The 14,068-nt window shown below is 44.8% G+C and overlaps 1 protein-coding gene across 6 annotated transcripts in view; it reads right to left on the bottom strand.

Annotated features, from left to right (window-relative positions):
- Positions 1-13,493, bottom strand: part of FEZ2 (fasciculation and elongation protein zeta 2) — a 37,091-nt gene extending 23,598 nt beyond the window's left edge. For 5 of the 6 annotated variants that reach the window (XR_004971885.1, XR_004971883.1, XR_004971884.1 and 2 more), the window contains exons 1-4: positions 13,207-13,493; positions 8,912-9,020; positions 2,762-2,878; positions 557-698 (exon numbers count right to left, since the gene is read on the bottom strand). Coding sequence is in view for 3 of the 6 variants with exons in the window: in XM_036334867.1 (XP_036190760.1) it covers positions 557-698; positions 2,762-2,878; positions 8,912-9,020; positions 13,207-13,460 (622 nt within the window). In the remaining 3 variants the exon portion in view is untranslated. Of the gene's footprint in view, positions 1-556; positions 699-2,761; positions 2,879-8,911; positions 9,021-9,834; positions 9,975-13,206 lie in introns of those variants that run through there. The other variant, XM_036334869.1, reaches the window with a different exon arrangement.
- Between the last annotated feature and the right edge of the window lie 575 nt (positions 13,494-14,068).

Below are 14,068 nucleotides of genomic sequence, written 5' to 3'. Positions count from 1 at the left end.
GGAACCCGATTTGAGTTTTCCTCAGCCCATCCCCTCATGTGAGAGATAGGATGTCGTGGAAGTCCTCACGTCCAGTAGCCTCAGATTGTGACTGCTTTGAAGGAGGGTCCTCAGAGAGAATTAACTGAAAATGAGGTCATGAAGTGGGCCCTAATCCAACGTGACTGTTGCCCTTATAAAAGGAGACCAAGAGATGCTCACAGAGAAAGCCCGTGAGAGGACAGAGAGAGACAGCCATCTGCAAGCCCAGGAGAAACCCACCCTGCTGACACCCTGATCTCGGACTTCCAGCGTCTAGAACTGTGAGGACATCAATGTCTGTCGTCTCAGCCACCCAGCCTGTGGTACTTTGTTTCAGCAGCCCTAGCTGAATAACACAGGATTCAACGGTGAATATGACATAGTCCCTGATCAAAATATGCCCAAGCATTAGTGGAAAGCGGAGAAGGCCATGCAACCCACCTTGAGAATCAAAGACTGCCGGGGATAGGCACACCATGTGTGTGACATATACAAAAAAAGCACAAAGAGCACTGACTGAAGGAGGGTTTCTTACTCTCTTCATAGCTGCTTGTGCTAGACCTCTTCAGAGTTTGAATTTCCTGGGAGAGCATCGAAAGCCGATCTGACTGTGTGAGTGCTTCATCGTCTTCCGGGTCAGGTGACTCCTGCATCATTTCTTCAATTTCTTCAATAACCTTCCAAAATATACACGCCACTGTTAATCACATATACGTGGACAACGATCCCCCCGAAGCACGGCGCTCGCGCGAGGCCACCAGAGTGGAAATGCACTGAATTCTCCATTAATCCACAGTGCGCAGGCGTGGGCGCTCTCAATAATCACATGTTCATTGTAAGGAGGAACACAGTTTATCCACAAAAGTACAACATACTAAACACATACAAACAGGACATGATGTACTGTGCCCATCATGATTCAGGAGGCCCTGCCAGATCTTTCAATGTCTGGGAAATGGCGCTACAAACACATGCACAACTGACTTCAGGCGTGCCAGCAACAGACCATAGTCACAGTCACACAAAAGTAAAGGATAGAAAATTCATCACCTACCACAAGCAAGTGCTCAATCTAAAGCCACTTCATCAAGTTGACATAAGATTTAGAAAATACAACCGTATAAAAAAGTTACATATAAAGCCAGAAATTACCTCTGTAGCAGCAAAATTCTCCTTTAACATCAGGAAAAAATTTTCATGTATTAATTCAATGGAAGGTGAAGGGATATTCAAACGTTACTTAAAATGCAAAAGATTAAAGAGAAAAAAGAAAGCTGCACAAAAGCAGAAAAATTTCAGAAATATATCTGCCTTGCTGGGTAGGCATGGCTCAGTTTGATTCCTGGTCAGGGCACATTGCCTGGGTTACATGCAGGAGGCAACTGATCAATGATTCTCATCATTGTTATTTCTCTCTCTCTCTCTCTCTCTCTCTCTCCCCCTTCCTCTCTCTGAAATCAGTAAAAATATATTTTAAAAGAAAAATATCTGCCTTAACTTAAGCAATTATTTACTGTCATAAGCAATATTGCTCAAATTTTACAACAGCATCTTGTCCAGTTCCAGATTCCAAAAGTTGAGAAGGAGACAGAACTCAAGAGAAAAATATAAGGAAAACCAGAAAAATTACTCATTAGGGAAAAAAAAACAGACCTAAGAATTTAAAATAAAACATTATTAGAAAAAAACACAATGCGAATCAACATGTAACACTTATAATAAGGAAAAACAAAAGTAAGCCTGAAGGAGGTGGGGAGTATGTCAGTTAGCAAGAATATTTTCCAAAAATAGGCACTGAAAACAGTAAGATGAGGCACTGAGCTAGGCTATGCAATCTGCTTCTCTAAATCTTAAAAGCAGGGAAAGCCTGTGCCATGCAAGCAGATGACTGCGGAGTCGATGATTCTCGAGGTCACGTTTCCCTGGAATACCTCGCTCAACCCCACTCAGCCCTCTAACCTATTCCTTGCTTTTTAAGCACCTCGCTCTCCCCAGGCCTAGAACAATCCAACCACAAATATGACTAAGGAGCACCAAAATGACACATTTTAAATGAACTCCCAACCTGACCATAATATATCTCTTGACTGACCTTGCTTTCCCAGCCTAAAAATACAGTGGGGTAGAAGTCACAGTCCAAGTGGCCACGGAACGTTTATTTCAGGAAGAAGTTTTGCGTCGCATTTTGACAATACAGAAGAGGTGGGAAGAGTATTCAGAAAATGAGAGAGCTGATTCGACTGGTTCTAAATGAATTCAGGGCTGACATTACAGCGCATTCCATAGGAATAATGCCCACTTCTTTCCAGAGCACACAACATGTACATCCAGTACGTGCTAGTGATTTTGCATAGGTTTGGGAGAAACGAGATGATGCCTAACAGATATATTATAGATTACCCATGTCTGGCTAGATCTAAAGAAAAAAGAAAATCACAATATTCTTTGTGATTTCGGTATAAGCAATAACCCTCCCTTAGTAACTCACTGTCCTGTTTTAACAATGCTTAGCTTGGAAAACTGCCTATATTGGAAAATCTTCCAACTCCCATAATCCCACCTGCTTCAGAGTTCAGAGACGTTCTTCTCCTCTCGGGGGAGGAGGCAACTATTAAGCTACATAAGCAGAAAATAGAGGAAAAACAAGTAAATTCCAATAACCCATCACTTGTTGCCATAGTAACAAATTGTGTTTCAGCTCAAGGTTCCCTTTCCCTTTGCGTGAATCTCTCCTCTGTACCTGATCTGCAGTGAAGAGGGGCTCGTCGTTAACACAGGAGACGATGATCGAGTGCATATCCAGCTGTTCTCTCAACTCCTCCTCGTCTGATGTGTCGAAGAGCAAGCTGTCACTTATCTAAAAGCAAAAGAACCCACGATTAAAGGCCGGACCTTCGGATCACAACCAAGTCAAAGGGTCTGGACAGAGACGATGGCAGAGGAAGCATCAGCTGAGAACGTCCCCTCCGAAGGGAGAAATTATCACAGTTGCCCTGTGCCAGGCGGTGAGTGAAGTGCTTTACATATTCCCCTCCCACGCAAATGAGAGCAACACAGAATAAGTAACTATGAAAGTGCTAAGGGCTGCAAGCATCCCATAGTGCCCAACACAGAGACACACTAGCTGTTTTTCCCACGGGAGAGGGAGCTATCAGAGCTGACGGATGAGTACAAAAAGAGAGGGATAGGGCATTAGTTAGAAGCTGTAGGGAACGACAGCAAATGCGGGGCAGACAGCAAACGTGATTCTGTTAACCTAACAGTAAGACTGGTACACATTAACATTCCACGGAAAACGTAGTTACTTGCAAACTAACTTCTAGCATTCAGAGTGAAGCCCAAGTGATCAACCCCTTGGCAGACAGGAACTGTCCGTGAGGGTCGCACTTAGCCCTACCAGCTGAAATCTCTTCTCCCAAATAAGAGGATCTCTGGGTTCCAGAATATGTTTAAACCTAACTGTGTTGGAGACTGTCCCACCTCCATTTTCCACACTGCTCTGTGCCCCAGAAGGCCGGCCTTTATGGACTACATCAGAGGATGCCCGTGACCTCAGACTTCCAGGGGGTGAAAGACCACTGGTGGACACTAGCGAGAGACTGAAGGTGGGAAGATGAGGGCTGGGCATTTATACGGCTGTCTCCGTCGCTGCCAGACCAATGGCCGCAGCTCCTGTCAAGCAGCTACTCTCTCCAGCGTCTGGTAACTCCTTCCCCTCTTCAATCTTCATGCCAAATGGTGCCGGTCTGCTTGCTATTGGCAGCCGGGGGCATCACACCAGGCCTAGTGGTGTCCCTTAACCCTGTCCATACCAACAGAAACAGCCCCTTTCCAATGACTTGGGGTTTAGTACTGGGAGTCACTGTGAAGACCTTGCCTGGAAAACTCAGCAGATTTAAATGCACACGTGACCATCTATCTGTCACCTAGGTAACATGACATGACTATCCAGATGAGGAAAGAACCAACATTAGAACTCCATTCTTCAAGGAGTAGCACACACTGAGTTCCCAGAGAACAAATGGGCAGCAATGAACCATGTAAGAAGCAACCATGTGTTTCCATCAGCTGGCACATAATTTTAAAAATAGCATTTTACCTGGGAAAGTTATTTTATTTACTAGTGCAGAGAATACACATAACATTGAGGATACAATTGAATATTGTAGCTCCCTACTTCCTCCCTAGTTCCTCATACAGGATCATAAGAAGTTTAATGGTGAACAAAGCCCACAAGGTAAGAAAACTGCAAGTGAGGCGCGCAAAGGAACACAGGTGTGCTGCCTTTCAGAACCTGAGGATGGGAGAGCAGCCGCGTCAGCACTGCAGGCTCTACCTACTCCCACAGACTGCAGCTCCATGCTGTACCACAGGGATGACACACCTGCTCATTCTGTTTCTCAATGCACCGTCAGCCTAGGAGGCCTGGCCATGGCCTTCTGCATGTCATTGTGAAGTTTCAGAACACTGTGTGAGAAAAAGAACCTGAAAGCTCCCAGGGGGAAAAAACCATCACATTAAAAGGACCAGGTATCAAATGTCACTTCAATTCTCAACAGCAACAACAGAAGCTAGATAACAATGAATATAATTTCTGCATTTCAATTAATCCCACTCTAGAATCCCAGCTAAACAACTAGGTGAGGATTCAGAACAAAGAAATTTCCAGACATTCAAGTTCTCAAAAAATTGACTTCTCATGTACCCTTTCTCAGAAAGCTACTGCAGAATACGCTCCATTAAAACCAGGAGGAAAACCAAAAAGGAAGAAGACATGGGATCTAATACATGAAAGAGGTGAAGGGAATTCTTGTAATGATAGTGAAGATCTCAGAATGATGGCTGTGAAGCTGAACTAGAGTAACTAGTTCAGATTAGAATTGTTAACTGCTAAGGGCATCAAGAAAGGCATTAGGAAAAAGAGAGAGGAGAGAGGAATTAGTGTATTTCAATTACTAAAATTAGTTTTATGGCTTTGTTGAGGCTGAATTAGTGAGCTAATGATAACCTAAATAAATCACAAAAAAGGCAATTAAAATTACCCTAAGAAAAAAATTACAAGTGAAAATTTAATCATAATGTAGAGTAAAATGGGTCACCTGTGAATATTTAAATAATCAATATAAATGGTGATTAATTTAACCCAATATTTTGATATAAAAATATTGGGAAGATAGGGGAAAGGTAAATTTTTATGAGGGCTATGGTGTTGGGGTTAGAGGGAGGACTATGAGAGAGCTATACCCTCATCCTCTGGAAATTGAAAAACCAAATAAAATGATATGAGTATGTTATCTGTTAGAAGAAATAGGTGAAGTACCTGAAAGTGGTTGCCTCTGGTAAGGGAGAACCAAAGATGGGTAAGTAGGGCAGAGGGTGCTTTTCCATGTTAAGTCCTATAATTCTAATATACTTTTTAAACTATAATAGTTATCCTTTTAAATAAGAAGGTCAAGAGCAAGCATGTCAAACTCACGGCCCACGGGCTGCATGCCTCGTTAATTTGGCCCATGTTAGCCTTTGAGCTTGACATACTTGGTCAAGAGATTAGGCTCTTGATGAGAGCGGATGTTTGATTTCAAAACTGGAGACACAGAGATGAAAAATTCCAGTGGATCACAATGACGTATGGATGATACGGAGTAGACATAACAATTACCTTCACTGATCTTTAAATTGTAACAGCCGCCCGCCCACCCCCATCAATCACTCTTCTATGTTGTAACTTGAAGACCATAGTTTTGTTTTATTTTTCCCCTTATAGATAAGTTGCCCCTTATAGACAAAAGTTTTAATTTGAAAATCACTCCTAAGTAAGACGTTATTATCTTACTGTTTCTACTCTTAAAGATAGAAAGGTGCGTAAACAAAGCTGAAGTCCTTGCAGAAATGTTCATGGTGGGGGACGGATGGCACAGGAGATGCTTCTAAGGCAAACGACTCAGAAGCACTCTATGTATAAGCATGATCAGGAAGGCACTGTATTTACAACAGGCTTACAGCTATTGCCAAAACATGTGAGTGATACCAGTAAACCACAGAACAAATTTCCATGACAACAAAAATAATGATCCCAGATCATCATTCCAGAAAGGGGGCCAAGCCCACTCCACACGGAGATGACATATGTTAAGGGCTGGAATCCCTTTCGGACTATGAGAGCTAGCCTTGGCTGTCACGGGTATCATTATTCACTCTCCCGTTCGGCATCAACGTGCCTTCTCTTTGCCAAGCATTCCAAACATCACTCCTTCAGTGCCAGGGTTAGAGCTGCTGGTGCTGTTTCCCTCTATGAAAAGGAAGCTGTCTCAAATGGGAAATAATGTGCCCACAGAAGAATTTGGACTGTACTAGATGCCTAAAGATCCAGCAAATTTCTTCTCCCTTTGTCAAAATAATATCCTATGGACCTTCATTTACAATTGGAATAATCCAAAGAATGCTTCCAGGAGGTAAACAAACACTTGTCTTAGTGCTGACAACATGCCAGGCACAGTGGTAGTTACTAAAGAGACAAATACAAAGACACTACGAGGAGGTCACAATCTAATGACAGCCCAGAGACATCTATATATATAAAAGCCTAAGTGACCGGCTGACTGGCCAGTAGCTATGATGTGCACTGACCACCAGGGGGCAGACATTCAACACAGTAGCAGAAACCAAAGGCATGGAAACATGGAACAGACTGATGAATCTCAGAGGGAAGGGAGAAGGGGGGAGGGCTGGAAGAGATTAACCAAAGATCTTATATGCATACTAGAGGCCCAGTGCAAGGATTTGTGCACCGGTGGGGGTCCCTCAGCCTGGCTTGTAAGGATCAGGCCAAAACCAGCTCTCTATGACACCACCCGAGGGGTCCCAGATTGCAAGAGGGTGCAGGTCAGGCCAAGGGACCCCACTGGTGCACAAATCTGTGCACCGGGCCTCTAGTATGAATAATAAGGGAACACAATAGTGATTAGAGACATGAGCAGAGTGCTGTGGGAACTAGCACCTAGGAGACAATGGGGCTAAATTTCTATGGGACCAATAAGTTCTGTAGGGTTTTCACACCCCACATGTGTAACAGATTCCCACAGAGAGGAGTGCATTTTCCTTCTGTACAATGATTCAGGCCATGGCTAACTGACCATCTGTCAGACATGCTGTAGATGGGAATTCCCCCCAAGTGAGAGGTTGGATTAAGTGTTCTTTCAAGTCCCTTTCGAGTCTAAAATCATAATTCCATGAGATCAGCAAAGGCTACATCAGTAATAGGAAGCTTCGGAGAGGAAGGGAAACTTGGAACTAAGTCCAAAATGACAGCCCGGCTCTAAATAAACAGAAGACAGAGCATAAGATATCTGGTTGCATTCCTTTTCATTACTCGTATGTCAGGTCAGTCTGCAAAACAGCTTACTGGGGTCAATAATTAGCGCAAACAGTAAGAAGTCTACATCTACTTGAAAACTGGGAAGTATTTTACTAGAATTCTGTATTTTACTAGAAAATACTGGATAGCAAGCTTTTCTGAATCACATGTTTAAGAAAACCATTTTCACAAAACCTTAACAATACTATTTAACATACTGACAGGCTTACTGCATTAAGCTCCCAATAACTGCACAAATACACTAATGAAACAAGAGCATGCCAAAATATCCGGCATGGGTTTGCGCTGCTCTTTGATGAGGAACTTAAACAGCCAGCCCTGAAACTGACATAATTTAGCTACGTTTCTCCTCAGCTTAAACAACACTGTGATTTTCCACTTAAAGCAATTATCTTCCCTCTTCTGTCGCCCCTTGCTGCCTTATCACCTGTGCTCGTTTTTCTCCCACAGGCATCTTCACTTTATAACACCAAGCAAGTACAGCAACCTCAGAGAGTTAGCCAAGAACACATTTAAAAGCCCAGAACTGAAATGTCTTTCAAAAGTTCCCCAATAAACCCAATACATAGCCTTTAGGCAACAAGCAAATCATTAAATTCATCAAAAAGTTAACTCTGTTGATATTCCAGTACCTCAGTACAGTCATGTGCCACCTAACAATGTTTGGGTCAACAACTGACCGCACAGACCAGAGTGGTCCCCTAAGATTATAATACAACTGAAAAGTCCCTGTTGCCTAGTGACGCATCACTCAGGTGTTTGTGGAGATGCTGGTGTAAAGAAACCTACTGTGCTGCCAGCTGTATAAAAATATAGCACATATAATTATGATCTGCACTATTACCCGATTATGATAATACACAACTACGATACTGGTTTATGTATTTACTGCAGTATACTTTTTATCATTATTTTAGAGTATATTCTAATTATAAAAAAATGTTTGCTGTAAATCAGTGCGCCATGTTATTCCTCATACGTCTCATGTTTCTGGTGTCTCTTAATTAGATCACTTTCTCTTGTGCTGGATTTAATCCTGTGTTGTTTCATAACGTAGCATACTGCACAGGCTAGCAGCCCAGGTGTGCAGTGGGCTGTACCATACAGGGCTGTGTACGGGCATTCTATGACGTTCACACGACACGGAAATCTAACCACACATTTCTCAGGATGCATCCCCATCACTAAGTAGCACATGATTTTGTATTAAACCAAAGGCTAGGATTCTCACTGAGTGTTCTTAGCAAATCATGTTATTTAAGGCGGGGGAAAAAACAGGCCGGTTATTGATGTTCATACACAGGTGATGAAAATTTAGCTAAACATAAAAAAGGGAGTGTGTGCTGGGGAAGCACTGGAGGGAAGTGCTAATAGGTGGTTTATGGCCACAGAGGGCCAGTCCAACTGCTTGGAAATAAGAGGCCGCTCATGAATGTTGGTTAATAGAAATGCTCCTTGTTAGTTCCATTATCAGACTCAGTTATTAAGAAACTACTGGTTCAATCCCCAACTTACCTCTTTTTCTGAGAGGTTCAGAGTGAGCAAGTGCAGGGACCTGGTATGGGATGACTTCCAGTCCACAGGCATTACGTTTCCGTAATTATCTGTCAGGGCATTCCAAATCCTTAAAAAGAAGAAAACTACCATCAACGAAAGTTAGCGTTCTATATGTCTTTTATTAAATAAATATCCATTTCCACCGTGAAAGAAAAACAAAAAATATCAAAGAAAAAAAAAAAAAAGCCCACTGTTTCTCAGAAAACATCAACAACGTAGAGCATCCTAAATAAGACTAAATGAAAATTGTGTAATTGGCTGACAAGAAGTCCTGAGGGAAGGTGGAGTGAAATGGAAAACTCTCCCAGGTTGATAACTGACACTTTCCATGGTAACATGTGCCAGGCACTATTCTAAACAACTTACATATTAACTCACTTACTTCTCAAAAGCAATATTGCCCTGGCCTGTGTGGCGTAGTTGGTTGGAGCATCACCCCTTGCACCAGAAGGTTGTGAGTTCCATCCCCAGGCAAGGCACAGGCAGGAGGTAACCAATCGATGTTTTTCTCTCTCTTCCTCTCTCTGTCAAATCAATTATTTTAAAAAGCCAACATTAGGAAGAACCATCATTATCCCCCCATTTTACAGACAAGGAAACTAAAGTACCGGGAAGTTGAGTCATTGCAACCTGGTAGAAGCACACTGTGCTTTAATTTCCTACAAGCTGCAAATAATATAGACTATTCCATAGAGTAAATAATCTCTCTAGCCGACCTGTTATCCCTTCTAGGAAAAAGGATTCGGTTGTAATGTTAGAGCAGGGTTGAATATCTAACTTGTAATATAATAGACCAAGGACTAAAACTGATAAAATGAAAGGGGAAAGAAAGGGAGTTCAAATATAATCCACACAGGCGATATGCAGTGAAGCTACCCCACCTCAAGCAGCACTTGTGGGAGGCAACAGAGCACTTGACGAAAATGCAGGAAAACATAGACTCGTCTCCATCTTCCTCAACGAGTCTTGGGCCATGTCCTTTAACCTCTCTACATTAGCCTCCCTTCTACAAAATGAGAGGCTTGAACAAGAAACACAGACATCCCTTCAGCTCAATTACTCTAAACATTAATTTAAATGAGTTGTATTGAGTCCCAAAGCACACTAGATAAGGACAGCGAACTCCAATTTCACGACCAAAATGAAGGTTTCGGTACCAAGGTAATAACCAGCATAATAAAACATGACCTTCTATGAAAAACATTGACTTGGGAGATATAAATGACAGGAAATTTAATTGAAGTAAAGTTAAACATTACAGCTACAAGCTACTTGCCAGCTAGAGGTACGCACATACATGTCTTAAAGAAAAAACACCCTAAAATTATAACGGGTATCTAACTGTGAATAAGCCATGACATAATTAGGCGGGGGTTATTTACAAGTGTGTGAGCCATTAGGATACAAAAGCAAGACCACTGGGGCCTAGAAATAAGAACACAAGCTTCAAAATAAAGAAGCAACATGCCTGATTTAATGCATTGGGATTTGGTGCTAAAGAGATGAAGCAATAGGACCACAACTGCCAAAACCATAAAATCCCAACATGATGTTTTTGGCTTTGGAACGCACATTCGCCTCATTGAAAATGTAAACCCAAAGGCTCTGGAAAACTGGCCTGTTTACCCAGCAGATCTCCCATATGCTTGGTTTATCCCTATTCCCCTCTCTGTTGGAATCATAATCTCCTCTCCTGCCAACATGCTCACACTGGAAGCAACCCTTCTGGACTGTGAAATGAGCTGGGTTTGAGGCCCACACCTTCCTGGGTGCGAGATTTTCAAATACTGAATCACTGAGTATACACCTAAGCCTGGCCAGAAACCCCAGTAGGATATGCTCTAGTAGGTGAAGAAAGCCCAGAGTTTTGGGGGATGGCTTGTCTGCCCCTTCATACATGAGGCCGTGATAAAAGGACAAGTGGACTGGAATGCTCACCTAGCAAAAGTAACTGTGACTGAATTTGATCTGTCCAGAAGGGGCAGGACAATCAATAGTCCTCTATCTCCACCAAAGTCAGGACAATTGTAGTTGGAAGTAAGTAGGGCTCACTGAAGTGAAAGATTTCTAGAATTCTCCAGTTAAGACCGGACTTGCCTTCATCCTTATCGCCAAGGATTACGAGCAGTCATAAACAACTGGCGAAACAGCTCTTTCCAAGGTCAAAGTCCCACCAACATTGAATCCTACCGGAGACCCTTCTAGCGTAAAGCCTTAGCAGATAAGCACAATCCCTGTATTTAACCAAAACTAAAACTGGGACCCAGAAAAGTTCAATAAAATGCCCGAAGATATTCAAGGCAGTATCTGAGGGCAAGAATTCTCAACTCTCCCTGGAGAAAGGAGCATGAAAGGGACTCTAACAAGCAATGCGAAGCAGATTTATGCAACAGAAAGGGGATAATGAGAGTAACCAGCTCAGGCCCTGGGAAAGAGAGACTTCTCATCATTCCTAAGTCAAGCCACACAATTACCAACATGTCATCTACTAAAAACCATTTTCAAGAGTAACAAAAATTGTTTTTAAGTTTTTCATCATCCTAAGATTTAAGCAAAGGCTAAAACACACTACTTTCCAGACAGAACAGGTGAAACAAAAAGGAACTTTAACTATCTGTGTACGAACCACTAATCTGTTTTGAGAGGTTACTCTTGATAAACCCAAACTCGTAATAAGTATAATTTTAAAATCCAGAATATGTCCTGAGTCTAGTGATTCAGAGTATATAATTATATATATACTGTGTATGTGTATATATATATACACACTTAATACTGTCTTCTTTTGGGGAACAGAATTTTTAAAATGTCACATATTGCCACTGAGTGCATATCTTTGTGTACAACATCCAATCATAAATTCCTCCCTCTACACCTGAACACTGTACAAAGGTAAAATTAAACAATACAGTCTCCAAACATAGCTGGGCCCAAACCACTGCTAAGTCATGCTTACAGGCACCCATTCCCAACCCCCCCTTCTCAAGCTTCCTACCTTATTCCTGATAATCTGCCTCACAGAGGAAAGGAGATCATCAAGCTAGAAGCCCCTTACTAAGCCCATGGAGCTTTATCTCATGAGAGTTCTTCCCTAAACTCCATTCTCTCCATCCCACCAATGTTCTGAAAACCCATCCACACCCACGTCCTCAGTTATTTACGCCAGTAATTTCACCCTCAGCCTCTCCAGGGGCGCCTCTCCCTGACATTACATTTGCTGAAGTTTTTTTACTCTCACCATTTTTAACCCCCTTTTGGTCCTGTGGTACATAATCACAATCCTTACTTAACCAAATTATAATTGGGACTCAAAGTGGTTAAAAGAAAGTGCCCCCAGGAACTCTATCTCTTCCTTCTCCCAGCTCTCATAAAACCCTGTGAATTCCCCATTGTTACACTTAGATAATTCGGTAATAATTACCAATTTATGCATTGGTCTTCCCCACCAGAACAGAAGATCCCAGCTATTCCTAAGCACAGCTCTTCCTTTTTGCTTCTGTGGCAGCCTGCACCATACCTGGGCTCTCAGGTGGACCCAATAAATTGCTGTGGCTTAATGCTGCTTCAACACTGGTACCTTTGCACGTGCTGCATCCTCAGAGCTAGAATGCTAGGCCTTTCTTCACCTGCCAAGCAAACTCCCACTCCCACCGGGATCCAATTTTCCCGTTTCTTTCTCTATCAAGTCTTTCCTGGCTCCCCACCACACACACACACCCACACACACGCACGCACTTTTAAATCTCCTAAATGTTACACATCTATCCACTAGAGCATTTGTCACACCCAGACAAATATGTGTTTACAAATCTAGCTCCCAGCCTAGGTTGTGCCCTACGTATGCCCAGTGCGAAGCAGCCTCAGGCACTTAACGGACTGGGTAACTGCTGCTGAATGAATGAATGGCTACACCTGAGCCGAGGAGGTCCTGCCTCTAGACGGGCTCTACAAGGAGACTCCCGCTCCCCCAAGCCAGGGTCGGTTTCACGGCAGGAGGCGGCGGCGGACAGTGGCGGGGGTTTAAGGTGGGGCGCGAGGCAGCAGGGGGTTTAAATCGCCGGCTCGCAGAGGCCGAGGGCCCCGGGGCGGGAGCAGGGCGACGGGGAGGGGCGGGGACTCGCGGCCCAGGAGACGGAAGGAGGGCGCGGGGCGGAGCCTGCCGCCGGGGTCCCGCCGGACAGCGGACCCCGGGCCGGCGGACGGGGCGAGGGCAGGGGAGGCTCCCGCCCGCTCCCGGCCGGGCCCGCACTCACTCGTCCCCCTGCAGGAGGCTGCGCTCGGTGATGGGCCGCACGGCCGCCCTCGGGGGCTCGGCGCCCGGACCCGAGGGGCGGAAACACAGGCTCAGCTTCTCCTCCAGGCTGCGGGCCAGCGCCGGAAAGCCGCCGCCTGCCCCGCCCGGCCCGGGCGCGGCCTCGGGGCCCGCGCTGTGGTTCTCCTGGTCCTGGGGGCTGCGGGCCGGGTCCTGGAACTCATAGAAATCCTGCCAGTCGCCGTCCGCCGCCATCGCCGCCGGTGCGGACGCGCCCGCCCCGCCCCGCCCCGTCCCCGGGCCCCGCCCCCGCCCCCGCCCCGTCCCCGGGCCCCGCCCCCGCCCCCGCCCCGTCCCCGGGCCCCGCCCCGCCCCGTCCCCGGGCCCCGCCCTCGGAACCCGCCCCGCCCGCTGGCCCCGCCCCATCCAGGGGCCGAGGCTGGGGTCCGCCCTGGGCCGCCCAGCCTGGGGCTTCCCTCTGCAGAATCTTCGCGGGGTCGACCGAGGGTCCCCACAGAAGGGTTAACCTGAACTGCATTAGGTCACTGCGTGTAGTCTCTCTGACTCAGAAACAGCCTCCTTCTTGGCTTCTCTAGTGGGTACCGGGCCTAAATGAGGCCAAAGTAAAGAGCTTCTTTAACCTTGCGACCTAGCGTCAGATTGTGCACAAGTCACTTACCCAGGGTAGCCTGCTTCTGTTGTATCTTTCCAACCAGAACAACAGGCCGAGTCAGTTGGAAATGCTTAAGTGATACCGAAATGCATTCCACAAATACCTAAGGTCTCCCACGTGCGAAGCTCGTGCTAGCTAGACCCTCTGGAACATGCAAAACTGAATAGCTATGTAAGTTAATATTTGCAAA

The sequence above is a fragment of the Myotis myotis genome, unplaced genomic scaffold (genome assembly GCF_014108235.1).
Source record: "Myotis myotis isolate mMyoMyo1 unplaced genomic scaffold, mMyoMyo1.p scaffold_m19_p_14, whole genome shotgun sequence".
Lineage (NCBI taxonomy): Eukaryota > Metazoa > Chordata > Mammalia > Chiroptera > Vespertilionidae > Myotis > Myotis myotis.
The sequence above is the reverse complement of the archived record's forward strand: the minus strand, read 5'-3'. Positions and strand labels throughout refer to the sequence as shown.